This window comes from Blennius ocellaris (assembly GCF_963422515.1).
Source record: "Blennius ocellaris genome assembly, chromosome: 17".
In the NCBI taxonomy this organism is placed as follows: Eukaryota; Metazoa; Chordata; class Actinopteri; order Blenniiformes; family Blenniidae; genus Blennius; species Blennius ocellaris.
Window position 1 is genome coordinate 8,639,033 of NC_137666.1, and position 27,294 is coordinate 8,666,326.

At 45.3% G+C, this 27,294-nt stretch overlaps 1 protein-coding gene across 1 annotated transcript; it reads left to right on the plus strand.

Annotated features, from left to right (window-relative positions):
• Positions 1-507: 507 nt before the first annotated feature.
• On the plus strand, positions 508-26,837 carry dync1h1 (dynein, cytoplasmic 1, heavy chain 1). The gene is made up of 78 exons (XM_080513315.1): positions 508-850; positions 2,134-2,221; positions 2,351-2,524; positions 2,725-2,980; positions 3,144-3,330; positions 3,417-3,688; positions 3,797-4,024; positions 4,188-4,841; positions 4,942-5,364; positions 5,453-5,632; positions 5,722-5,871; positions 5,995-6,141; positions 6,280-6,420; positions 6,650-6,826; positions 7,050-7,160; positions 7,284-7,403; positions 7,518-7,757; positions 7,870-8,025; positions 8,241-8,354; positions 8,442-8,552; positions 8,653-8,862; positions 8,947-9,093; positions 9,211-9,377; positions 9,567-9,740; positions 9,903-10,257; positions 10,372-10,566; positions 10,651-10,933; positions 11,026-11,126; positions 11,261-11,420; positions 11,704-11,944; positions 12,037-12,220; positions 12,337-12,549; positions 12,643-12,881; positions 12,973-13,129; positions 13,222-13,446; positions 13,531-13,761; positions 13,858-13,998; positions 14,119-14,352; positions 14,498-14,704; positions 14,835-14,956; positions 15,067-15,232; positions 15,344-15,507; positions 15,618-15,747; positions 15,862-15,995; positions 16,116-16,230; positions 16,322-16,483; positions 16,620-16,834; positions 16,938-17,142; positions 17,259-17,432; positions 17,557-17,676; positions 17,790-17,910; positions 18,092-18,287; positions 19,022-19,139; positions 19,225-19,440; positions 19,534-19,746; positions 19,946-20,073; positions 20,176-20,329; positions 20,435-20,581; positions 20,703-20,853; positions 20,957-21,210; positions 21,305-21,439; positions 21,536-21,630; positions 21,711-21,885; positions 21,974-22,049; positions 22,131-22,291; positions 22,378-22,489; positions 22,612-22,672; positions 22,746-22,869; positions 22,971-23,084; positions 23,200-23,370; positions 23,590-23,807; positions 23,909-24,012; positions 24,915-25,123; positions 25,297-25,450; positions 25,537-25,679; positions 25,782-25,950; positions 26,168-26,292; positions 26,399-26,837. Exons 1-78 carry the CDS (start codon positions 601-603, stop codon positions 26,525-26,527), a joined length of 13,923 nt encoding a protein of 4,640 aa, XP_080369441.1. The 5' UTR covers positions 508-600; the 3' UTR covers positions 26,528-26,837.
• The last annotated feature ends 457 nt before the right edge of the window (positions 26,838-27,294 follow it).

Genomic DNA, 27,294 nt, shown 5'->3' on the forward strand with positions numbered 1-27,294 from the left:
CACATTCATCTTGTTCTTGTTATTCAACTTTTTTTGTTTTAACTAACTTATTTTTAACTATTTCATAGTTTTTTGAGTTGTATCTTTCATATGCTTTTACTCTGTGTACGTATGTACTATTTATTCTATTTCATGAACTTGTCTCTTTGCTAGTTTTTTGTTTTTAAGAATATTCTTGTATTATTTTATCACTGTAAATTTATTTTATGTACTGCTGCTAGGACACACTTGTAAAAGAGATTGTTAATCTCAATGCAGTTCTCCTGAAAAAATAAAGGCGAATGAAATGAATGAACACGTTTTAGGCTGCATCATGAGCGACAACTCCCTTTCGCCCTCTGTCGACCAGACATGGTAACAGCAAATAGACGGGGGAATGGTTTTTCAGTTGCATTGTGGGAATCGAAGGCAATTCGTGTTGGAGTCCAGTTGAATACGCGTTCATAGAACTACAACAACCAGAATCTTTTGCGCAAATAAGACCATTGTGACTGTTGCGGCGTTTTGACAGCAGTCCGCCTCTGACTGCTCCCAGTTGACCGCCGCTCAGCGTCAGTCTCGGTTCTTTGTTTCTTCGGTCGCCGTCGACTTCTTCCCGGAATGTCGGAAGGTGGGGGGACGGAGGAGACCTCCGGCACCATGGAAGTGTCGGCCGTCCAAACGGTAGCAGACACCTCGGTGCTGCAGAAGCACATCAGGAAACTGGTGCCGCTGTTGCTGGAAGATGGCGGCGAGGCTCCGGCCTCGCTGGAAACCGCCCTGGAGGAGAAGAGCGCCGTGGAGCAGATGAGGAAGTTCCTGGCCGATCCCCAGCTTCACACCATCCTGGTGGAGAGAAGTGCTCTCAAAGGTACATTTGGGAAACAGCGGGTGTCCTAAATGACATGTAACACACAGGGGCGTTTGTCTGCTGGCCCCCTATTCATCTTAAAATGACACAGCATCATCTCTGCGACGCTAATGTTTAAAATAATAACCTGTGAAATATCTTCATATCCGATTCATGGTCATTCCCTTTATGACAATAACGACGCAGCTTTCAAAGTGACGTGATTTAGCTGCGCCACAATGGGTGTGTATAGCTCACCACAACACACGACACTGGAATGAAGACTGGACATCATCCTGCATGTTAATCGACACAATTTGCAGATTAAACGCCGCGTAATTCAGTTTCATCTCCACCTTGCTTGCATACATTTTAAAGCGGTGTGTGTATGCATAATTGTATTGTGGTAGTTGCAGGAATCGATGACACGACAAAAGAAAATCTACAAGAAAAACAGTCCAGTGTCAAAGTAATTCAAAGAGAATGGATCCTTTGTCAAATCTGGGGGTCATATGTTTTTGCTGATGTCATCGCAATCATGTGGACTCGTTTGTTTCAAAAGAACCCATTATTTTTAGTTTTCTCCAGGGGAACTAATCCTCAGCTTCTGGGCCTGTTATATTTGAGTGCTGAATCCTGATCCTGAATAATGCACATGACCCAGTCACTCAGTCTGAGCCCCTAGGTTTTGGATGAACTTCCCCCGCCTATTCATGGTTTAGCTCCAAGAATACTGATGCTGCCATGCAGAATGCAGTGCCTGCAGCTCATTGAGTTATTTTTTTCCCCCAACAAGCCACAGCCCAGCTAGTAAAGGAGGGAGAGGGCATAGATACGGAAGCAGATCAAATTCCCTGATTGTCATCCTGCTGACTCATAACCCACAGAATGCAAATGACCTCAGCCCAGAAACAGGCTGTTTAGTTGGACTTTCTCAGATTTTTTTTTATTGCTACTCTGTAAATAGGTGTAGAGATTGAAAGACTGTCCAAATAATCACAGTTTTGTTCAGTTCAATTCAGTTTTGTGGGTATGTAGCGTAAGCATGACTTATGTCTACATTGACAACTGCCACTTTTACTTGTTCAGGAAAATCTTAACTACATTAAAAAAAAATACATTACAATGGGGAAAAAGTCATTTCTTTGTTCTTTAACAAAAAGCCATAATTAACTAAATTTAAGGAATCCCTTACTATTTTATGAGAATAGAAATATTTGACAATTCACTTTTCATCAACAATCAATGTCTTGTCAAGGTCTAGCTCTTGGTTAAGACTCAATTTTTAATTGCTCTTCACACAGAGGATGTTGGTGACGAGGGAGAGGAGGAGAAGGAGAGCATCACCTACAACGTCAGCATTGATATCCACTACGGGATCAAGTCCAACAGGTTTGTGATGACTTTACTGCACTGAGCAGGCACCTACTTTTTTTATTTATTTTTTTTATCCATTCAAGATGCATTCTTATTTAATGGAAACTGTTCTGATAGTTGATTTTCCATTCTCTTTTCCTACAGCTTGGCTTTAATCAAGAGAACGGGTGTCATCGACGCAGATAAACCCATTTCGACCCAAGTGCGAGTGCTGACTCTGAGTGAAGACTCTCCCTACGAGACACTTCATTCTTTCATCAGCAATGCTGTTGCTCCCTTCTTCAAGTCCTACATTCGCGAGTCTGGCAAGGCAGATAGGTAATGTTTTATATACTTCTAATAACATTCCATGGAAAATATATGTATATATATTTCCAAGTTTGGTATTGAGTATTAAATGACATGGAGGTAAAATAATGTGCCCCTCTGTAAAGTCATTTTCTCTTTGTGTATGAAGAGTGCTTAAGCTACATCCCACTCAAGTGTTTCACTTAATGCTCTCTTTTGTACCTCTCTAGGGATGGAGATAAGATGGCACCCTCTGTTGAGAAGAAGATTGCTGAGCTGGAGATGGGCCTTCTCCACCTGCAGCAGAATATTGAGATTCCTGAGATCAGCCTGCTTATTCACCCCATCATCACAAACATTGCTAAGCAGCTCTACGAGCGTGGGGAGAAGCCCAAGGTCACTGATTTTGGAGACAAAGTGGAAGACCCAACCTTCCTCAACCAGCTGCAATCTGGAGTTAATCGCTGGATCAGAGAGATTCAAAAAGTGAGTGGCTTTATATATATATTTATATTTATATATATATATATATATATATATATATAAAACATGGTCAAAAACAACCCTGTAGCCATTAAAAAGAAAAATTGTCTGTCTTTCTGTTAAACACCACTGAGTTTATTTTTCTTGTCACTCACCTCTCTCCTAGGTGACAAAGCTGGATCGAGACCCAGCTTCCGGCACGGCCTTGCAGGAGATCAGCTTCTGGCTCAATCTGGAGAGGGCTCTCAACAGGATTCAAGAAAAAAGAGAAAGTCCCGAGGTCCTGCTCACTCTGGACATCCTAAAACATGGCAAACGTTTCCACGCCACTGTCAGCTTCGACACGGATACTGGTCAGTGACTAGCCGTTAAGGTTGCACTTCTTTTTAGATTGATTTGCCCCTCGTTAAGTCTCGGTTCTTCCACTGTTTTCTCACAGGTCTGAAACAGGCAGTGGAGACTGTCAATGACTACAATCCATTGATGAAGGACTTCCCTCTCAATGACCTCCTTTCTGCCTCGGAGCTTGATAAGATCCGTCAAGCCCTGATGGCCATTTTCACTCACCTGAAAAAAATCAGAAACACCAAATATCCCATTCAGAGAGCACTGCGCCTGGTAGAAGCCATCTCCAGAGACTTGAGCTCGCAGCTCCTCAAAGTGCTGGGTACCAGGAAGCTCATGCATGTTGCCTATGAAGAGTTTGAGAAGGTTTGTGCAGCTTGGTCCACACCAGTGATTCAAATGTTCTTGAATTTATCGCTGTAGTTGTTCAAAACGACACGTCTCCTGAACGTCTATTTAAACTTCTCTGTGCAGGTCATGGTGGCTTGTTTCGAGGTCTTCCAGACGTGGGAGGATGAATATGAGAAACTGCAGGTGCTTCTGAGGGACATCGTGAAGAGGAAGAGAGAGGAGAACCTGAAGATGGTGTGGCGTTTGAGCCCCGCCCACAGGAAGCTCCAGTCCCGGCTGGACCACATGAGGCGTTTCAGAAGGCAGCATGAGCAGCTGAGAGCTGTCATCGTCCGCGTGCTGAGGCCTCAGGTAAAGCATCTTTCCCATCTGTTACTGTTGCTGTTTTAACAACAGGCTTTGTCATTATTACGGATTTGCTGTCAGTTTTGCTACTCCTTTCTGCCAATCTGTTCAAATTGGTATTAAATGTTTTGTTTTGTCACAAATTGATGGAGAATTGCTTTTTCTTCAGGTGTCTGCGGTGCCACAGCACGCCCCTGGAGAGACTGTTGAGCCTCAGGACTTGAAGGTAGCTGGAGTTCTGTTTGATGCCGCCGATGCCAATGCCATCGAGGAGGTCAATCTGGCCTATGAGAATGTCAAAGAAGTCGACGGCCTGGATGTGTCGAAGGAAGGCATGGAAGCCTGGGAAGCTGCCATGAAGCGCTACGATGAGCGCATCGACCGCGTGGAGACCCGTATCACAGCCCGCCTGCGAGATCAGCTGGGAACAGCCAAGAATGCCAATGAGATGTTCCGCATCTTCTCCCGCTTCAATGCTCTCTTTGTGCGCCCCCACATCCGCGGAGCCATCAGGGAGTACCAGACACAGCTCATCCAGCGTGTGAAAGACGACATTGAGTCGCTGCATGACAAGTTCAAAGTGCAGTATCCTCAGAGCCAGGCCTGCAAGATGAGTCACGTCCGAGACCTGCCACCTGTGTCCGGCTCCATCATATGGGCCAAGCAGATAGACCGGCAGTTGACTGCGTACATGAAGAGGGTGGAAGATGTTCTCGGGAAGGGCTGGGAAAACCACGTGGAGGGACTGAAGCTGAAGCAGGATGGGGATAGCTTCAGGGCTAAACTCAACACTCAGGAGATATTTGACGACTGGGCTCGCAAGGTAGGGAGCAATGACTTCTCAGACGCTTGAAAATTGCCAGATTGTTCTGGTCGTGCTTTGGTTTTATAAGTGTTTGTCTCCTTTTTCTTTTTCCAATCAGGTGCAGCAGCGTAATCTTGGCGTCTCTGGACGGATCTTCACCATAGAGAGCACTCGTGCCCGTGGAAGGACTGGAAACATGCTCAAGCTAAAAGTCAACTTCCTCCCAGAGATCATCACCTTGTCCAAAGAGGTCCGCAACCTGAAGTGGCTGAGCTTCCGTGTTCCTCTCGCCATTGTCAACAAAGCCCACCAAGCCAATCAGCTGTATCCATTTGCCATCTCTTTGATTGAGAGTGTGCGCACCTACGAGCGCACTTGTGAAAAGGTGGAGGAAAGGTCCTCCATCTCTCTGCTGGTGGCTGGGCTCAAGAAAGAGGTTCAGGTTCTCGTCACAGAAGGCATCACTTTAGTCTGGGAATCCTACAAGCTGGATCCTTATGTTCAGCGACTGGCAGAGACCGTCTTCAACTTCCAAGAGAAGGTTAGGCATCAAATGCGACTCTATATTGGATGTTTTTACAAATGGTTATTCTTACCAAACAAGTGTTCTTTTCCTATTTCTTTTCCAGGTGGATGACCTCTTACTGATCGAAGAGAAAATCGATCTGGAGGTCCGGTCTCTGGAGACGTGCATGTTTGATAACAAGACCTTCTCAGACATTCTTAACCGTGTCCAGAAAGCTGTGGACGACCTCAATCTGCACTCGTATTCCAACTTGCCCATCTGGGTCCACAAACTGGACAATGAGGTTAGTTTTACAAATTAGTCAAAACAATTTTATTTGTTTCTTCCTATATGTTTTATGGGCATGTCATAATATAATTGTGATTTTCTTAGATTGAGCGCATCCTGGGAGTACGTCTACAGGCTGGTCTTAAGGCTTGGACTCAGGTGTTGCGTGGCCAAATGGAAGACAAGGCAGATGTGGATATGGACACAGAAGCACCACAAGTCAGCCACAAACCTGGAGGAGAGCCTAAGATCAAGGTAATCATTTTGATTTGTGGTACTCTGTTGCCTCTTTACCCAACTGTTTAAAATGTGGAAAACCTTTGCCACCTGGTGTAATTATGATTATTTATTTATTTTTTTACATTTTTATCTTCCCAGAATGTCGTCCATGAGCTAAGGATTACAAACCAGGTGATCTACTTGAACCCACCAATTGAAGACTGCCGCTACAAACTCTACCAGGAGATGTTTTCTTGGAAGATGGTCATCCTTTCTCTACCCAGGATCCAGAGCCAGAGATACCAGGTTCGGGATGATTCCATGACAATGTGGAGATTGTTAAGCACTATGGACCCATCTGTGAAAAATGTTTTAGATTGGACGTGATTGTCAAAAATTAGATTAGTTTTTTTGTATTAAAGCCAACCTGTCCTTCCATATCAGGTGGGAGTCCACTACGAGCTGTCAGAGGAGGAGAAGTTTTACCGCAATGCCCTGACCAGGATGCCAGATGGTCCTGCAGCCTTGGAAGAGGCCTACAATGCAGTGGAAGACATAGTGAATGAGGTGGAGCAGTACGTGAAGGTATGAACCATAAGTAACTCTGCGTGTTCTACCGTTTAAATAGTTTTCTTTTTCTTTTCTTATTTTTCCTCTAGCAGTCTCAACTTTTTTTTCAGAAATGGAGACCTGTACATTATGTTGGGATTATTCTTGTATCCAGTTGTTTTTGATTTCACCATATTTTTCCACCTGTGTGACTATCTCCCACTTTTAGCGACTTTGACCACCTCCTCCTTTCATCCATTCCCAGGTTTGGCTGCAGTACCAGTGCTTGTGGGACATGCAAGCAGAAAATATCTACAACCGTCTGGGTGAAGATCTCACCAAGTGGCAGGCCCTGCTGGTCCAAATCCGCAAAGCACGAGGAACCTTTGACAACGCCGAGACTCGCAAGGAGTTTGGACCCGCAGTCATCGATTATGGCAAGGTACTAATGATAGCTAGTGTAACAGAAGCATTTTGATAAATGTGTCATTCATATTGTCACATTAAAACATTTTAGTTTGACACAGTTGAAATGAAACTTCATAAACAATATTCTCAATGAATATTACTCATTCATGGGAATTTAACTTGATTACACTGGTTTTTTTTTTGTTTTTGAGTCTGTGGGATTTGTATTAAGTCTTTATATTTGTTTCTTACCACAGGTCCAATCGAAGGTTAACTTGAAATATGACTCCTGGCACAAAGAGGTCCTGAGCAAATTTGGACAGATGCTTGGTCAGAACATGCAGGACTTCCATGCACAGATCTCCAAGGTAAAAGACCTGCTTTAAACTACACGATTTCTTAACAGTTTTTTGTTGCACGTTAGTGAGAGACACAGTGCAATGATTGTTGAAAAGAGTTGTCTTTAAACACATTCACCTGTTCTTTCAAAGTCTCGTCAAGATCTCGAACAGCACTCTGTGGACACGGCGAGCACCTCTGATGCTGTCAACTTCATCACATATGTGCAAACCCTCAAGCGCAAGATCAAACAGTTTGAGAAAAATGTGGACGTAAGTACTGAAAAATACCTTGTATAATCCCTTACATTACTGCCCGTTATATGATTTAAGTTTTTAAGTAGGTCAACTTTAACGGTTTCAAATCACCTTTGTTTCTATCTGTAGTTGTTCCGTAATGGGCAGCGTCTGCTGGAGAAACAAAGGTTCCAGTTCCCTCCGTCTTGGCTCTACATTGACAACATTGAAGGCGAATGGGGTGCATTCAGTGACATAATGAAGCGCAAAGACACGGCAATACAGCAGCAGGTGGCCAACCTTCAGATGAAGATTGTCCAAGAAGACAAAGCTGTGGAGAACCGCACCACAGATTTGCTCAATGACTGGGAGAAGACCAAACCAGTTGCTGTAAGGAAACTTGTATTATTTGATTTTACTGCTAAATAATAGAAGATTTACATTTGTTATTGTAGTTTTCCCACTTCATTGCAGCTACTTGATTGCTTTTCTGTTCCATCAGGGTAACCTTCGTCCAGAGGAGGCCCTGCAGTCTCTCACGATCTATGAGGGCAACTTTGGCCGACTTAAGGTTGAAAGAGAGAAATGTGCCCGTGCAAAAGAGGCCCTGGAGCTCACCGACACTGGTCTGCTCAGTGGCAGCGAGGAGAGGGTGCAGGTAATGCATGGCCCCATTTAGTAAAGACTTTTATTTTTTTCATCATTACTCATTATATCATGTAGTGGTTGCAGTCTTGATTGGTAGTATGAGTCCGATTCAAACTATTTCATATGGCTCTTTGGCTGTACGTGTTTGTTTTTTAAACTGCGGCAAACCATTTTTGTAAAGAAGGCCTACTTTGAACTAATTTCTGTCTTTGTTGTGACTTGTAGGTGGCACTGGAGGAGCTTCATGACCTGAAAGAGGTGTGGTCCGAGCTATCAAAGGTCTGGGAGCAGATTGACCAAATGAAAGAGCAGCCATGGGTCTCTGTGCAGCCTCGCAAGGTGGGCAAATATATAGTTTTCGGTCTCTGTACTGTACAGATCAAATTCTGCAAATGTGATAATTACTTCTTGATTTGGTATTCTTAGCTTCGTCAGAGTCTGGATGGTCTGCTGAACCAGCTTAAGAACTTCCAAGCAAGACTGAGACAGTATGCTTCCTACGAGTTTGTCCAGAGGCTTCTCAAAGGATACATGAAGGTCAGAAAGTTCGTCTTTATCAGCACCTGGTTTGCACATTATTGCAAGTCCATTTTAAGTCATTGGGAGTTAAAAAAATAATTTTCTCCTCATGCTGTAGGTGAACATGTTGGTGATTGAGCTAAAATCTGAGGCCCTGAAGGATCGCCACTGGAAGCAGCTGATGAAGCGCTTGCATGTGAACTGGGTCTTGTCAGAGCTGACCCTTGGTCAGATCTGGGACGTTGATCTCCAGAAGAACGAGATGGTCGTGAAGGACGTTCTCCTGGTGGCCCAGGGTGAGATGGCTCTGGAAGAGTTCCTCAAACAGGTGAGGAGGAAAGTTTCATAATCTACATAATTGCAAATAGTCTTCAATTTGTTTGATTTAAATTACATGGCTATTGTTTTTCAGATCCGCGAAGTGTGGAACTCGTATGAGCTTGACTTGGTGAACTACCAGAACAAGTGCCGTCTGATACGAGGCTGGGACGACCTCTTCAACAAGGTCAAAGAGCACATCAATAGTGTGTCTGCCATGAAGCTGTCTCCTTACTACAAGGTAAACACAATTTTATACACAGCACAATAAGACAGTAGTTTTATGTTTTTCTTAAATATGACCCTGAGGAACCACCTCAACATTGTGCTCTGTTATTTATTAATTTTTTTTTACCAGGTGTTTGAAGAAGACGCGCTGAGCTGGGAAGACAAGCTGAATCGCATCATGGCTCTGTTTGACGTTTGGATTGATGTCCAGCGTCGCTGGGTCTACCTGGAGGGCATTTTCACAGGCAGTGCTGACATCAAACATTTGCTGCCTGTTGAAACCCAAAGATTCCAGAGGTAAATGGAAAAACGTATCACCGAACAAAACGTATCACATTCAAGTTTCATAAATTATGTCCACAATAGTGTTTTCATAAATGAAAATGGTATTTTAAGAACTAGTATTTCATCTATTGGTTGTACATTTATAGCATTTTTAATTTATTACTTTTTCCAAATGTAATGTTTTGTTTTGTTTTTTCTTAGCATCAGCACAGAGTTCTTGGCACTGATGAAGAAGGTGACAAAGTCACCTTTAGTCATGGATGTGCTGAACATTCAGGGGGTGCAGAGATCCCTGGAGCGACTGGCTGACCTTCTGGGTAAAATCCAGAAAGCTCTCGGAGAATATCTGGAGAGAGAAAGGTCCTCCTTCCCCAGGTATGAACTGGATACCGAGGCGAAACGTCAGGATCATGAAACATGCATGTCGATAGTCAGATTTTCAAACGAGTGATTATGTTAGATATTTGGAATAATGCATAACGAATTCAAATTTACAGATGATGCATCTTTTTTTAACATTCACTCTCTCGTTTACAGATTCTACTTCGTGGGAGACGAGGACTTGCTTGAGATTATCGGCAACAGCAAGAATGTGGCCAAACTCCAGAAGCATTTCAAAAAGATGTTTGCTGGCGTCTCCAGCATCCTACTCAACGAGGACAACACCGAGGTGCTGGGAATCTCCTCGCGTGAGGGTGAGGAGATCGTCTACAAGACACCCGTCTCCATCACACAACACCCGAAGATCAACGAGTGGCTCACTCTCGTGGAGAAAGAGATGAGGGTGACGTTGGCCAAGCTGCTAGCGGAGTCCGTCACAGAGGTCACCGGCTTCAACAAGGGTACAGCCGTGGACCTTAGCCAGTACATCAACTGGATTGATCGCTACCAGGTTTGAATTAAAAAAAATATTTCCCCTTCATGCAACCTATAAAACAACTCTATTCTAAATGTTAAAATTGTGACTCTGTGGTAATGTGACTTTCTCGGTATCGTTTCTCCTCAGGCCCAGCTCGTAGTTCTGTCCACCCAGATTGCCTGGTCTGAGAACATTGAATCTGCCCTCACCACCATCTCTGGCAGTGGGGACATGAAACCAATGCATGCAGTGCAAGTGAATGTTGAGGCCACTCTCAACGTGCTGGCTGACACTGTACTCATGGAGCAGCCTCCACTTCGCAGAAGGAAACTCGAGCATCTGGTAAGGGTCCATAATTTTTTGTTATGTTTTAGAAAAAAAAATCTGTTTCGAAAGACGAGTTTTTAAAATTCCTTCTGTTTCTAGATTACCGAGCTGGTGCACCAACGTGATGTGACCAGGACTCTGATCAAGAACAAGATCGACAACCCCAAGTCTTTTGAGTGGCTCAGCCAGATGCGCTTCTACTTTGACCCCAAGCAGACGGATGTCCTCCAACAGCTGTCTATTCAGATGGCCAATGCCAAGTTCAATTACGGCTTTGAATACTTGGGTGTCCAGGACAAGCTTGTCCAAACTCCACTGACGGATCGTTGTTATCTCACCATGACTCAGGCCCTGGAGGCTCGCCTTGGAGGATCACCATTTGGTATGGATCCTCATTGTGGCCATATTTACTCACAGAGTTGGTTTCTGACAAAGTTCAAGCATGTAACGCCTAAATCACCATCTCTTTTCTAGGTCCTGCCGGCACGGGGAAGACCGAGTCCGTAAAAGCCCTGGGTCACCAGCTCGGCCGCTTTGTCCTGGTCTTTAATTGTGACGAGACCTTCGACTTCCAGGTACTTGACTGCATTCCTTTTCATTTCTCTTACCTATTTTATGACAAAGACGATTTCACCAGTCCATTACACACATATTTGTTTTATTGTTTCACTTGAAAATAATGATTAATTACGGGTCTTCCTATTTCCAGGCCATGGGTCGTATCTTCGTGGGTCTGTGCCAGGTTGGAGCCTGGGGCTGCTTCGACGAATTCAACCGTCTGGAGGAGAGAATGCTGTCAGCCGTCTCTCAGCAGGTCCAGTACATCCAGGTGGCCTTGAGAGAGCACAGCAACCCCAACAGAGACAGGAGTACGTATGACCTGTGGACCCTCCACACCCTTGTCGTTCTTGCTCATGTTTTAAAAAAGAAAAAAAAGCCCTCCCCTTTGATGAAACTGTCTATATTGAAGCACTTGTGAGCAAAACATTTGTTTCCATCAAATGGCAAAATCCCAAATGAGTAACATTGATCACTTTGTGTTATGTCTAATAACACTTGATATATGATATTCTCTTATGGTCACATCGGAACATTAAACAATATATATATATAAATAAGTTGAAAGTAAGTGATCCTCTGTTCCCCTTCTAGGCGTACCCGTAACCACAGAGCTCCTGAACAAGCAGGTGAAGGTGAGCCCAGACATGGCCATCTTCATCACCATGAACCCTGGCTACGCTGGCCGTTCCAACCTGCCCGACAATCTGAAAAAGCTGTTCCGCAGCCTGGCCATGACAAAGCCCGACCGTCAGCTTATTGCACAGGTCATGCTTTACTCCCAAGGTTTCCGAACAGCCGAGATTCTCGCCAAGAAAATCGTACCTTTCTTCAAGTATGTATACTCTGTTTAGGTCAAGGATAAATTGATTTGAACGATTTTAAGACATTCTTCTATTCTCATTTTATCCATTTATCCATTTTCAGACTGTGTGATGAACAGCTGTCATCTCAGAGTCATTATGACTTCGGGCTCCGAGCACTCAAGAGTGTGCTGATCAGTGCCGGTAATGTCAAGCGTGAGCGCATCCAGAGAATCAAAAGGGAGAAACTTGAACGGGGAGAGGTCGTCGATGAGAATGATATAGCTGAGAACCTGCCTGAACAGGAGGTAAAGAAGACTTGCAAGATGTGTCTCTGTTTCCAATTCACACTCAGTTTTAATAGCTATTGAAAATGTGATTTCAGTAGATTGGTTTTAATCAGTCTGTATCTCTTTCACTTTAGATCTTGATCCAGAGTGTTTGTGAGACCATGGTCCCCAAGCTGGTGGCAGAGGACATCCCTCTGCTGTTCAGCCTCCTGTCAGATGTCTTCCCTGGAGTTCAGTACCACCGTGGAGAGATGACTGCTCTAAGGGAGGAGCTGAAGAAGGTCTGCAATGAGATGTACCTCACTTATGGAGATGGAGACGATGTGGGCAGCATGTGGGTGGAGAAGGTATGGAGTAGAATAGAGTTGATTGCCCTGTGTGGTGTGGAGAGAATATGGCCTCGAGCTCCATTATCATCTTTGTCATTGAATCTCTTTCAGGTGCTCCAGCTGTACCAGATCACGCAGATCAACCATGGTCTGATGATGGTGGGACCCTCAGGCAGTGGAAAGACCATGGCATGGAGGGTGCTGCTCAAAGCCCTGGAGAGGCTTGAAGGTGTTGAGGGTGTGGCCCACATCATTGACCCGAAAGCCATCAGCAAAGACCACCTGTATGGAACCCTGGACCCCAATACCCGAGAATGGACTGACGGATTGTTCACACACGTCCTCAGAAAGTGAGTTCTAGCTCAAGATTATTAATCGACCAATAATTTAATGTGACAAATCAAAACCCTTTATAAAAAACTGCTTTTCTGTCTCTTTCAGGATCATTGACAATGTCCGAGGTGAACTGCAGAAACGTCAGTGGATCATTTTCGATGGCGACGTCGACCCAGAATGGGTTGAAAATCTGAACTCTGTCCTGGATGACAACAAGTTGCTCACTTTGCCCAATGGCGAACGTCTCAGCTTGCCACCAAATGTAAGAACATTCCCAACACAGGTCTCTACTTGTGTCGTAGTACTGATTTGATGGAAGCGTGTTTATATTTATGGTTTTGTCTTTCTATCCAGGTGCGCGTCATGTTTGAAGTACAGGACCTTAAGTATGCTACACTTGCCACTGTGTCCCGTTGTGGCATGGTCTGGTTCAGTGAAGATGTCCTCAGTACCGACATGATCTTCAACAACTTCCTGGCTCGCATTCGCTGCATCCCGCTCGATGAGGGAGAGGACGAAGCTCATCGCAAGCGAACGGGCACCGAAGATGAGGAAGAGACTGCTTCTCCAATGTTACAGGTAATAAAAGGGGGGCGTAACTTTTTAGAACGGCTCCTCAAGCATGTTGTCTATACTCAATTTGACATGTGTGCTTTACTCCAGATCCAGAGGGATGCTGCTGCAGTCTTGCAGCCATACTTCACCTCCACAGGCCTTGTCATCAAAGCCTTGGAGCATGCCTCAAAGATGGAACACATCATGGATTTCACCCGCCTGCGCTGTTTGGGCTCTCTCTGCTCAATGCTGCACCAGGCCTGCCGCAATGTGGCTCTCTACAACAATAATCACCCAGACTTCCCAATGCCCATCGACCAGCTGGAGAAGTATATGCAGGTAATCTTTCCCTTGCCCATATCGAAAGGAACATATGACTGTTGATTAAAATGTCCTGTAAAACGTGGCTGATTATTCTAATGCTGGTCTCTACAGAAATATTTGATCTACGCTGTGCTGTGGTCCTTCTCTGGTGATGGACGGTTGAAAATGAGGGCAGAACTTGGAGAATACATTCGTCGCATCACCACTGTGCCCCTCCCCTCTGCTCCCAACGTTCCCATCATTGACTATGAGGTACAGGCTCAGTTCGTTCGAGAGATATTGTAAGAAATGGATTTGTAGTCACTGAAAAGAGAAAATACTCCTAACCTGTAATTCCTGAATGTTGATTCCAATTTAAAAAAATTTGTTCAGGTGTGCATCTCTGGTGAGTGGCAGTCCTGGCAGGGCAAGGTGCCTCAGATTGAGGTAGAAACCCACAAAGTGGCATCCCCAGATGTTGTGGTTCCGACTCTGGACACGGTTCGCCATGAGGCTTTGCTTTACACATGGCTGGCAGAGCATAAGCCACTGGTACTGTGTGGACCACCTGGATCTGGAAAGACCATGACTTTGTTCAGCGCTCTCAGGGCTCTTCCTGATATGGAGGTGAGGGACACACGTTACCCATCAGTCTTTGATACGGTTACTTAGCCGTTCGTCTTTGTTCCGTGGACCGAACCAGTTGCTATTGAAAATTAAAACATGGTTTATTCGTTTTATGAGTGCTTACTTTGCTTTTTTACTCGACCAGGTTGTCGGCCTGAACTTCTCCAGTGCCACCACTCCAGAACTGCTTCTGAAGACCTTTGACCACTACTGTGAGTATCGTCGTACCCCCAGTGGCGTGGTCCTTGCCCCTGTCCAGCTGGGCAAGTGGTTGGTCTTGTTCTGTGACGAGATCAATCTTCCCGACATGGACAAGTACGGCACACAGAGGGTCATCTCTTTCATCAGACAGGTATTTTCACAACCACTCACAAACTCAACGTCATATGTGCTCCATACATTCTACAGGAATATTGCATGTCTGTGTTTTGGTAAATAGCGATGATATGAAATCATGACATTATCAAATATTTGTTTGCCAGATGGTGGAACATGGTGGTTTCTACCGCACCTCAGACCAGACTTGGGTCAAACTGGAGAGGATCCAATTTGTTGGAGCCTGTAATCCTCCCACGGATCCAGGCAGAAAGCCTCTCACACACAGGTACAAGTCATTACAACTATAAGAGAATATTGTGCTCAACGCAAGACAAAGGAGGCAAAACTATCAATATGGCAAGTGCTAACAGTGACCATGATACCATGCACTCTTAGATTCCTGCGACACGTGCCAGTGGTGTACGTGGACTATCCAGGCCCAGCCTCTCTCACCCAGATTTACGGAACATTCAACCGTGCCATGCTGCGTCTCATCCCATCTCTGCGAACCTATGCTGAACCTCTCACGGCTGCTATGGTCGAGTTCTATACCATGTCTCAGGTAAAGGAAATTGCACAATATAAAAAAAGCACTCGAGCTTTATTTTTGTTTCATTTATACGGTTATTTGTTTTCTTACGTGTTTCATATCTATCTCCCCCCTCGATTCCAGGAGCGGTTCACTCAGGACATTCAGCCTCACTACATCTACTCTCCCAGAGAAATGACCCGCTGGGTGAGGGGCATTTTCGAGGCCCTGCGACCTCTTGAGACTCTACCTGTGGAAGGACTCATTCGTATCTGGGCCCATGAGGCTCTCCGTCTCTTCCAGGACAGGTGAGTGCTACTTCATTCAAGGCTGAATACTATCTATACCATGTCGTGCACTTTTTAAAATTTGTCTAGTTGACAAATTGGTCAGTTGACTATGTGATGGTCTTTTTCAGGCTGGTGGGCGATGAAGAGAGAAGGTGGACAGATGAAAACATCGACACAGTCGCTCTCAAACACTTCCCCAACATTGATAAAGACAAAGCTCTGAACAGACCCATCCTCTACAGCAACTGGCTCTCTAAGGTAAATCAGAACTATAACGGCTAGAATACATTTTCTGCTTGAACCCAAAGAACCCACTTCAGTTTAGAAAGTTTGTTTCCATTCGCACTGAGTTTTGTGGTTTTATGTATGCAGGACTACATCCCAGTGGAACAGGAGGAATTGAGAGACTATGTGAAGGCCCGTCTGAAGGTTTTCTATGAGGAAGAGCTGGATGTTCCTCTGGTGCTCTTCAATGAAGTGCTCGACCACGTCCTCCGAATTGACAGGTGACATTTTCTAACTTTCTTTCATTATTACTACTAGTTGATTTTTAGAAGGAAAAAAAGTTTATTTTTCAGTCTGAAACATTGGTTTTGGTGTGAACTTGAATTGTTTTCTTTTTGTAGAATCTTCCGTCAGCCTCAGGGCCATCTCCTTTTGATTGGAGTGAGCGGTGCAGGAAAAACCACTCTGTCTCGATTTGTAGCTTGGATGAACGGACTGAGCGTCTATCAGATCAAGGTATTGTGCAATATTATTTAGAATACTTTGAATAATTCATGCCGATAAACCCGCCTGTTTTATTGATCTTTATTTCTTATTTTGTGTCCAGGTACACCGGAAATACACTGGGGAGGACTTTGATGAAGACCTCCGTACTGTGCTGCGTCGCTCGGGTTGCAAGAATGAGAAGATCGCCTTCATCATGGATGAATCCAATGTGCTGGATTCTGGTTTCCTCGAGAGAATGAACACACTGCTGGCCAATGGAGAGGTAATGTGAAGAGATCATGACACCATGTGGATGACTGCTGACCTGTACTCGGTGGAGTTTAGTTTTCTGATACAATGAATGTGCCCAGGTTCTTTATGTGATTTCTTCATAATGCTTATTTTACTGGTGTCTGCAGGTTCCTGGACTTTTTGAGGGAGATGAATATGCCACCCTGATGACTCAGTGTAAGGAGGGAGCCCAGAAAGAGGGCCTGATGCTTGACACTCACGAAGAGCTGTACAAGTGGTTTACCAGCCAGGTCATCAGAAACCTTCACGTCGTGTTCACCATGAACCCATCGTCTGAGGGTTTGAAAGACAGGGCTGCCACCTCTCCTGCCCTCTTCAACAGGTAACGAGGCTCATTTTGAATCATTGTGTGACATTGGAAATGGATGAAACTGGCCTCTAAGATGGGTTTTAGTGTTCACTAAACCCCCCCCCCCCCCCATCAGGTGTGTGTTGAACTGGTTTGGGGACTGGTCCACCGAGGCGCTGTATCAGGTGGGTAAAGAGTTCACCAGCAAGATGGATCTGGAAAAGCCCAACTACAAGGTTCCAGACTACATGCCCATCGTCTACGACAAGCTGCCCCAGCCACCGTCTCACCGCGAGGCTATTGTCAACGGCTGCGTGTTTGTACACCAGACTCTTCACCAGGTAGGGTTGTTTGGTTGTTCCTAGCAGTGATTCGGGACATGATTGTATATTGTGCTTTCATAGATGGAGCACATTCTATTTAGCTTTTTGTAACTGTAAAAAAAAAAAAATTGTAGGCAAACAACCGTCTGGCCAAGCGCGGCGGACACACCATGGCCATTACTCCTCGCCACTACCTGGACTTCATCAACCAGTATGCCAACCTGTTCAATGAGAAACGCAGCGAGCTGGAAGAGCAGCAGATGCACCTCAACGTTGGTCTCCGCAAAATCAAAGAGACCGTCGATCAGGTAACCGCATCTTGCATTTCTTTGCATTACCCAATATGATTTATGGCAAGTTTAGTAGTAGTTTTTAGAATTGCATCATGGTGAACCCGTCAATGTGTATCTTTTATGTTTCGTATTCATCCAGGTGGAAGAACTCCGCCGTGATCTGAGAATTAAGAGCCAGGAGCTGGAGGCAAAGAACGCTGCTGCCAATGACAAACTGAAGAAGATGGTCAAAGACCAGCAGGAGGCTGAAAAGAAAAAGGTAAAAGGATTCAATATCAAGCAAGAAAAAATGCAGCCCTTCGCAACTCAGGGTTTTAGGTTTTGTTGGAAGTTTTGGACTGAACTTGATGATTTTTCTCCTTTTGATTCCAGGTGATGAGCCAAGAGATCCAGGAGGCTGTGTACAAGCAGCAGGAGGTGATCAAGGACAAACAGCTGAGTGTCAAAGAGGACTTGGACCAGGTGGAGCCGGCTGTCATTGAGGCTCAGAATGGTACAATGATTCTTCTTCCTTTCCTGACAATTGCATTTATTATTATGGTTCCCATGTTGTTATTGACTTGGCTTTTATACATCGGACTGACAATCACGGCTTCATTTCTGCTTGTATCCTCCTGTCATCACTGCCGCCTCCTTTGTCTTAATGTCCATTCCTCTTCACCTGACGTTAATAGCTGTTAAGTCCATTAAGAAGCAGCACCTGGTGGAGGTGCGTTCCATGGCCAATCCACCCGCAGCCGTCAAGCTGGCCCTGGAATCAATTTGCTTGCTCCTGGGAGAGAGCACAACCGACTGGAAGCAGATTCGATCCATCATCATGAGGGAGAACTTCATTCCAACCATTGTTAACTTCTCTGCTGAGGAGATCAGGTGAAATAAAGAGACATGTTTTGTACTTGTTTACTAAAGAGCTGTTTCTGTTTTGTTTTTTTGTTTTTTTGTCCCCTATCTTCCCCTGTGGGCCTTTTGAATTTCTCCCCTCTTATTCCCATAAACACACCTCCTCTTCCCCTCCCCTTGTATTGTTTCCTCTCAAACACACTCCTTCCACTTGACTAGCGGTGAGTTCTATTAAGCGGCACCATCTAGTAGAAGTACGGGCTATGACCAATCCCCCAGCTGCAGTCAAACTGGCCCTGGAGTCTATCTGCCTTCTGCTGGGCGAGGAGACCAATGACTGGAAAAAAATCAGACAAGTTATTATCAGGGATAATTTCATCACCAGTATAGTCAACTTTTCCTCTGAGGAAATGAGGTACCAGCGTCACAATGTTTTTGTCTTCATAGAATGGAAGCAGCAAATCAGTCGGTTCAATCAGCACGAGTGATTTTTCTGATTAGTGCTTGATTTTAGCTCTTTGAAACAAAGTGGAATCCGAGAGTAAGCTGATGAAAATGACCTCTGTACTTGTCATTGTTGTGATTTCTTATGGTGAAGTTGGTAGAAAGTGCCCCCTTCCAATGTCCTGACAAAATGTATACAATCCCGTAGAACCCATTAAATTTTCTTTAATTTATTATCACTTTTCAAATTGAAGTTGATGTCAACTTTGTAAAAAAGTAGCTTTATTTCATCTTTTTGTGTCATAATTTATTTTCTCCAGTGACTCCATCCGTGAGAAGATGAAGAAGAACTACATGTCCAACCCAAGCTACAACTATGACCAAGTGAACAGGGCGTCTCTGGCCTGTGGACCTATGGTGAAATGGGCTATTGCTCAGGTACGACTGTCCCGTATTGAAATCGGGGTCAGAATTGGGCAAAGTGGAATCTCTTCTGATGAACATGTGTGGTCTTTCTTTCCAGCTGAATTACGCTGACATGCTGAAGCGCGTGGAGCCTCTGCGTAATGAACTGCAGAAGCTTGAAGATGATGCCACGGACAACAAGACAAAGGCAGAGGAGGTAGAGCAGATGATTCGAGACCTGGAGGCAAGCATTGCACGCTACAAGGAGGAGTATGCCGTCCTCATCTCCGAAGCCCAGGCCATCAAGGCTGACCTGGCTGCAGTCGAAGCGAAGGTAACAAATTGGTTTACCTCACATCAGTCTCCTCAGCAGGAGTTTAAGCTGATTGAGTTTGCGTGAATAATTGATTTCGTCCCCTGATTGCAGGTAAATCGCAGCACGGCCCTGCTGAAGAGTCTGTCAGCTGAGAGGGAGCGCTGGGAGAAGACCAGCGAGACCTTCAAGAACCAGATGTCCACCATCGCAGGAGATTGTCTGCTCTCTGCTGCGTTCATCACATACGCCGGCTACTTTGAACAGCAGATGAGACAGAACTTGTTCACTACATGGTCTCACCACCTGCAGCAGGCCAACATTCAGGTATTTGAAGAGCCATTCTCACTCCGTACATGAATACCAATCATTTGTACATTACTAAGGATTACAGTTCTGTCCTATTGCTCACTTGTTCAGTTAAAAAAATGTGCAGCAATCCTGCCAGATATTCCCGTTTTGCTCCTTTAACCTGATGCCAGATTGAAAAAAAACTCATTTTGTCATGATTTTTATCTTCCTCCAGTTCCGTACAGATATTGCCAGAACTGAATACCTGTCCAACGCTGATGAGAGGCTCCGCTGGCAAGCCAACTCGCTGCCTGCAGACGACCTCTGTACTGAAAACGCCATCATGCTGAAGCGGTTCAACAGGTCAGCACCCACATTCAATATCAAATGTAACTTCAATATGTACCACTTGATTATTGATTGGTGTGAAATTTAACATCTTTCTCCATATGTCTGCCATTTCAGATATCCACTAATCATTGACCCGTCAGGCCAAGCGACAGAGTTCATCATGAATGAGTACAAAGAGCGCAAGATCACCAGAACCAGCTTCCTGGATGACGCCTTCAGAAAGAACCTGGAGAGTGCTTTGCGGTTCGGAAACCCACTGTTGGTGCAGGTAAGAGCCATTCGCTCACCTTCATTTTTTTTTTTTTTGTAAATGTGATAACTGCCAAGTGCTAGCAAATTCATTACTGACTGCAATTGGTGTATTTTCATTTAGGATGTGGAAAGCTACGACCCTATCCTGAACCCGGTGCTCAACAGAGAGGTCCGCAGGACTGGAGGACGTGTCCTCATCACCCTCGGAGACCAGGACATCGATCTGTCCCCTTCGTTCGTCATCTTCCTCTCCACCAGAGACCCAACTGTAAAGAAACTATTAATTTAATTCTTTCTCTTATATTATTCAGTGCTATATATCTGTGATTTATTTTCATGGCTGTAAAAAGTGCAAGAATGTTAATCTGTATTCTCTGGTGCACGTGCAGGTCGAGTTCCCACCAGACTTGTGCTCTCGTGTTACATTTGTCAACTTCACTGTGACACGCAGCAGTCTTCAGAGCCAGTGTCTCAACGAGGTCCTCAAGGCTGAGAGGCCTGACGTGGACGAGAAACGCTCCGACCTCCTCAAACTGCAGGGTAAGCCACAAAATGCCAGAGCTGTATTATTTTCCACCACCTGTGTCTTTGTCTCATTTCGGGAGCAAATCTTTCAATCTAACTCCTCTCCCGTCTATTCCAGGCGAATTCCAGCTGCGTCTGCGTCAGCTGGAAAAATCCCTTCTGCAGGCCCTCAATGAGGTCAAGGGTCGCATCCTTGACGACGACACCATCATCACCACCCTGGAGAATCTGAAGAAGGAGGCAGCTGAGGTGACCAGGAAGGTGGAGGAGACGGATATTGTCATGGCTGAGGTAGAGGCGGTGTCCCAGCAGTACTTGTCTCTGTCCTCCGCCTGCAGCAGCATCTACTTCACCATGGAGGCTCTCAATCAGGTTTCTACACTTCTCACTCTCCTTCTGCTTCTTTTAACTTCTATCTCGCTCTCTGAATTATAAGTACTAATATTTGTGTTGTTTCTCCTTTCAGATGCACTTCCTCTATCAGTACTCTCTTCACTTCTTCCTGGACACGTACCACACGGTGCTGTACGAGAACCCCAACCTCAAGGGCATCACCGACCACACACAGAGACTCGCTGTCATCACAAAGGACCTGTTCCAGGTTTGGGATATGATTTGTGAAAATAAGACCACACATTTTGGAGTAAAGAGAATCATTATGGCTGACGCAAGATCGTTTTTCTTTGTGTGGAACTAGGTGGCCTTCAACAGAGTGGCCAGAGGCATGCTGCACCATGACCATATCACTTTCTCCATGCTGCTAGCTAAGATCAGCTTAAAGGGCATGACCAGGTATAGTACCTAAGTATTGCATACAACACAGGTAATAGCTACACGTTTCTAATCATTGTATATTTTCTGAATGTCTCTAGCGAGCCGTCCTATGATGTAGAATTCCAGCATTTCCTTCGTGGGAAAGAGATTGTCCTGACGGGAGTCTCGCTGCCCAAAGTGAAGGGTCTGACTACTGAACAGTGTGAGGCCATGGTCCGACTCAGCCGCCTGCCTGCATTCAAAGACCTGGTCGACAAAGTTGAGGCCGACGAAGTGAGTGTTCCCTCTGGTACGACGCCGACATACTGGATTTTTCATACATTCTTATTCATTTTTTTTTTTTTACCTTGTGTTTCTTCAGCAATTCTTCATGTGGATTGAGAGCAACACTCCAGACCTGGCCGTTCCTTACCTGTGGTCAGAGGAGAAGCAATCCAGTGAGTACCTGGGCTTGGACTTCTTACTATATTTGGCCTGATCTGGCCTGCATGCATTTACATGAACCTCTTCCCTTCCAGCCACCATCGGTCAGGCAGTGCATCAGCTGCTGCTGATCCAGGCCTTCCGCCCCGACCGCCTGCTGGCCATGTCGCACATATTCGTCTCAAAGGTGCTGGGAGAGAGCTTCATGAACATCATTGAGCAGCCCCTTGACCTGGCTAACATCGTGGACAGCGAGGTATTGATTTATTTTTCATATAGATTCTCCCAAAGTGTTTGTCATTTTTGGATGAATTGCCGACATTCCTCTTCCTGTGCTCGTAGGTGAAGCCGAGCACTCCAGTGTTGATGTGCTCAGTACCAGGTTATGATGCCAGCGGACTGGTCAGAGATCTTGCTGCAGAGGAGAACAAACAAATCACATCTATTTCTATTGGTATGGCGGAGTAAACGTACCAGTCTGAGATCAGTTATCACATAATCCTGATGCTTATTGTGACCTGAATCAAAGTCTTGATGCAAAGATTGTAATTACCTTCATGTTCCCACCGTTCACAGGTTCGGCTGAAGGCTTCAATAAGGCTGACAGAGACATCAACACCGCAGTCAAATCTGGCAGGTCAGCATTGCATATTCAGTTTACTAGAATATGCTTGGGTGCGCTGGTATCCTAAATAAAGTTTCTCCTGCAGGTGGGTGATGTTGGAGAACGTCCACCTGGCTCCTGGATGGCTAATGCAGCTGGAGAAGAAGCTTCACTCCATGCAGCCTCATGCCAGTTTCAGGCTTTTCCTCACAATGGAGATCAATCCCAAAGTATAACCTCATCACTCACTGGACGATTTTTAGATATTGATGTTGGAGAGCGGATGGAAATGATTTGAGTGGATTTTTTTTTCTTCTCCCCCCCCTTTCAGGTGCCAGTGAATCTGCTTCGTGCCGGTCGTATCTTTGTGTTTGAGCCTCCTCCAGGTGTCAAGGCCAACATGCTCAGGACCTTCAGCAGCATCCCTGTGGCTCGCATGTGCAAGGTGACCTCGACTGAAATTACCCGTGAACAAACGCACACTTCCAAACATTTGAACGTAACCTCCAACTGCTCCTCCGAGATTTGCCGTCTCATGTTTATCTTCCATACGTTTACAGGCTCCCAACGAACGTGCGCGCCTTTATTTCCTGCTCGCTTGGTTCCACGCCGTCATCCAGGAGCGTCTGCGCTACGCACCACTCGGCTGGTCCAAGAAGTACGAGTTTGGAGAGTCTGACCTCCGCTCTGCTTGTGACACAGTCGACACCTGGCTGGACGACACTGCAAAGGTTCGAGACCAGAACAAAACACAGCTTTATATGGGATTTGTTTCAATATTGGAAAGGTTTCATACTGGCAATTAAAAATAAAAAAAATAAAAAAAATAAAGTAACAATGCATTCTTGCATAGAGATATTGTCAGAATGATCTGATAAATTATGTAGTTGGGAGGGTTTTCTTGCAAATTTATAAACGGGTGTCTTCATAACTGTGAAACACTTGTACAGGGCCGTCAGAACATTGCACCAGACAAGATCCCGTGGGCTGCTCTGAAAACCCTGATGGCTCAGTCCATCTATGGAGGCCGCATCGACAACGAGTTCGACCAGCGGCTGCTCAACACCTTCTTGGATCGCATCTTCACCAAGGGAAGCTTCGACAGCGAGTTCAAACTGGCTCTCAAGGTCGATGGGCACAAGGACATCAAGATGCCGGACGGCATTCGGTCAGTATCGGTTGTCTTTCAGTGTAACGCCTGCAATCCAAATATGGTAGAATTTTTTTCCAATTAATCTAAAAATACGGTTTATAATTTGTTTGTTACAGACGGGAGGAGTTCATGCACTGGGTGGAGATGCTTCCTGACACTCAGACTCCATCTTGGCTTGGTTTGCCCAGCAATGCAGAGAAGGTTTTGCTCACCACTCAGGGTATGCTGCCACTGTCCTCTTCAGAACCTCTGAAGTTTTCATCTTGCGATCCATTTGTCCACAGGATAAGTCTCAATCTGTTCCAGTGTTTCATCTCTGACTGTGACAGGGTGTCGCCGTGCAATCAGAAGATTGATCATTACTAATCTCTCATCTTTCCATTTATTCTCTTTAACTCACAAGCAGTTAGTTGTTTTATTCTTTTTCTTTTTTAAGCAAGTAATCCCCCTTGCAGCAGCCTTTTGTAACGTAGTGAAGCTGTAGTCCCAGTCATCGTAGCTGAAAAGGTGGCCAGAGAATGGGTGTGTGTATCCTCACCCTCCAGCAGCTGTATTTCACAGCCATCATGTCGCTTTGCTAAGATACCCTCCCCATCCCACCCTCCGGTTGTGTTCAATACTCCCCTTCACTTCCACTTCCTCAGACTCTCCTTTAGCCCTCCCACACCCCCTCCCTGTTGGATATCCACACCCCCTCCCAACTCCCTGCTGCCAAACCACCCACCAACACTCCCGTCTTTTCATCATCCTCACTTTTACCCCTTAGTTCATGTCTCCAAACCTTCATCCTACATTGTTTGCGTCGTTGCCTCCAGATCTGGTTGGTCAGCGTTTGTTTTTTCTTTTAATACCTTCTGCAACTTAATTTTACAGTCGATGGAACCTGCCTGAAGCCTTGTTTGTTTTGTTTCAACTGATGTCGTCCTTATTTGTTGACCTTGCACAACCCTTTTTTGTCTATGGGAAGAAAAAAAAACATTAACTCCCGTGAGACAAGCAGTTTGTTTCTTTCCTCCACAATTAATTTCTTCTCCTCCCCCTTTACCTGCCGCCATGGCCTTGTCTTCCACCTCTCTTCCACCTCCCTCCCTGCTCACTCGCTCCCACTGCTGGGCTGCGCAGGCACTGACATGATGGGTAAGATGCTGAAAATGCAGATGTTGGAGGATGAGGATGACCTTGCCTACGAGACGGAGAAGAAGGAGCGCGCCTCGTCCACATCCGATGCTCAGCCGGCGTGGATGAGGACCCTCCACACCACCGCCTGCAACTGGCTGCAGCTGATGCCGCAAACGGTCAACCCGCTCAAGCGCACAGTGGAGAACATCAAGGTAATGGAAGGAATCCAATATCAGTTTATTGCCGAGATCAGACCTGGTCACTTAAGTTGTGCCTGACGTTTGGGTTCAAAAGCAACGTTAAAGCACAGGTTTGAATCGCTGTCGTTTTATTCGTACTCTTTGCACATCTGTTCAGCTGTGGCATTTTCTTCCCAAACCACCAGGACCCACTCTTCCGGTTCTTTGAGCGCGAGGTGAAGATGGGCGGCAAGATGCTTCAGGAGGTCCGTCAGGATCTGTCCGATGTGGTGTCGGTGTGCGAGGGCAAGAAGAAGCAGACCAACTACCTGCGCACACTCATCAGTGACCTCGTGAAAGGTTTTCTACTCTCCTCCCGTGCTTCGTTGAACCTCGCTTGGTTTTTGAATTCCAAGAACAGATCACAAGACTGTATCTGTCTGCAGGAATCCTTCCTCGCAGCTGGTGTCGGTACACCGTCCCAACCTCCATGACTGTGATCCAGTGGGTGGCAGACTTCAGTGAGCGAATCAAACAGCTGCAGCAGATCTCCCAGGGAGCCGCCAGCGGGGGTGCAAAGGAGCTGAAGGTGCTGCTTATGAATAAATTCAAGCATGTTTCGACTCTGAAAACCGAGATCCGCTGAGTGCAATGGTGCATTTCCTTTCTTTTTCCGTCTTCTCGACATCAGAACATCCATGTGTGCTTGGGCAGTCTGTTTGTGCCCGAGGCGTACATCACCGCCACCCGCCAGTACGTGGCACAGGCCAACAGCTGGTCCCTGGAGGAGCTGTGTCTCGAAGTCAATGTCACCTCGGCTCAGGGCGCTGCTCTGGATGCCTGCAGCTTCGGCATCAAAGGTCAGACTAAAACACAATGCGGACTTTGGTAATGCAACAATTAAGGTTGAAAAAGTCAATGTGTCACTCCTGCGCCAATCTGATTCAAATACTTTGTTGAGACCAGGCCAGACGATATCTTGTATACATGATGAACTTTTAAAGTTTTTAACAAGTGGCCTAATATAATGTCGATACGTAACTTTCATGGTATTTTTTTTTTATTTTTACCTCACAGGTCTGAAACTGCAAGGAGCCACTTGGGCCAACAACAAGCTGTCTCTGTCCAACACCATCTCCACTGAGCTGCCGCTGACTCAGCTCCGCTGGATCAAGCAGAGCAACACCGAGAAGAGACACGTGGTACAAGCAGCAGCTTATATATTATATATATTTATATTATGTTCTCTCCTGTCGTGACATAGTTTCACCTGCATGTTTTTTTTTCTTTCCTTCCTCCCCTCTCCAGGTAACTCTCCCCGTGTACCTGAACTTCACCAGGTCTGATCTCATCTTCACCGTTGACTTTGACATCGCCATTAAAGAAGACCCCCACAGCTTCTACGAGCGTGGCGTTGCCGTTCTGTGTACGGAGTAAAACACATTAAGTCATTCCTGCAGACAAAAATGTGTCGGCTATAATCAGACACACACTTAATCGCTTACATTCATCACAAGTTTTAAAAGTAGTTGTAGCGTGTTGCATTCCAGTATAAAGAAAATTACAAACTGAGTCATCGTGGAGCAGTAACAGTTGTTCATTAGTGTTTTGAGGAAGTGCGTCAGAAGGTCGAGGGAATGTCGTCGGAAGGTAAATTGAAAGAAATGATGGGAGGAAGATGAAAATGTTTTTGTGAAAGGGTTGGTATGTTTTTTTAGATTGAATAAAGCTTGTTGTAGGAACTCAACTGCTCGGTGTAATTTTTGTGCTAAACTTGAACCTCCAGACCTCCACTTTAAGGCTCGGCCTTGAATAATTATACAATTGCTGTGATTTCTGCCTTGAACATTTAAGCTCCCTGCAACTGTTGGAAAAGATGTAAATGTTCAGGACGGGCTCAAACCAGAGAACTAAACTTCCGAAAATATTGACCTTGTAGAATTCCAAAACAATGCGACTATGGGTGAAAGCATGCTTCACACCAGTCCATCGCATGCTTCACACCAGTCCATCGCAAATGCATATTCGGAACTTCAGGAAATTAAACTGAAGACATGCAAACTTGAGTGAAAAGGTCCCTAAACATTCAACCTGGGCATAACCTCACTCAAGAGGCAGGAGCACTAACCACTACACTATGTTGATGTAACATTTGGTGCGTTTCCTGAAACTTGAAATTGTGTTTTCCGTCAAACTCATTTTCT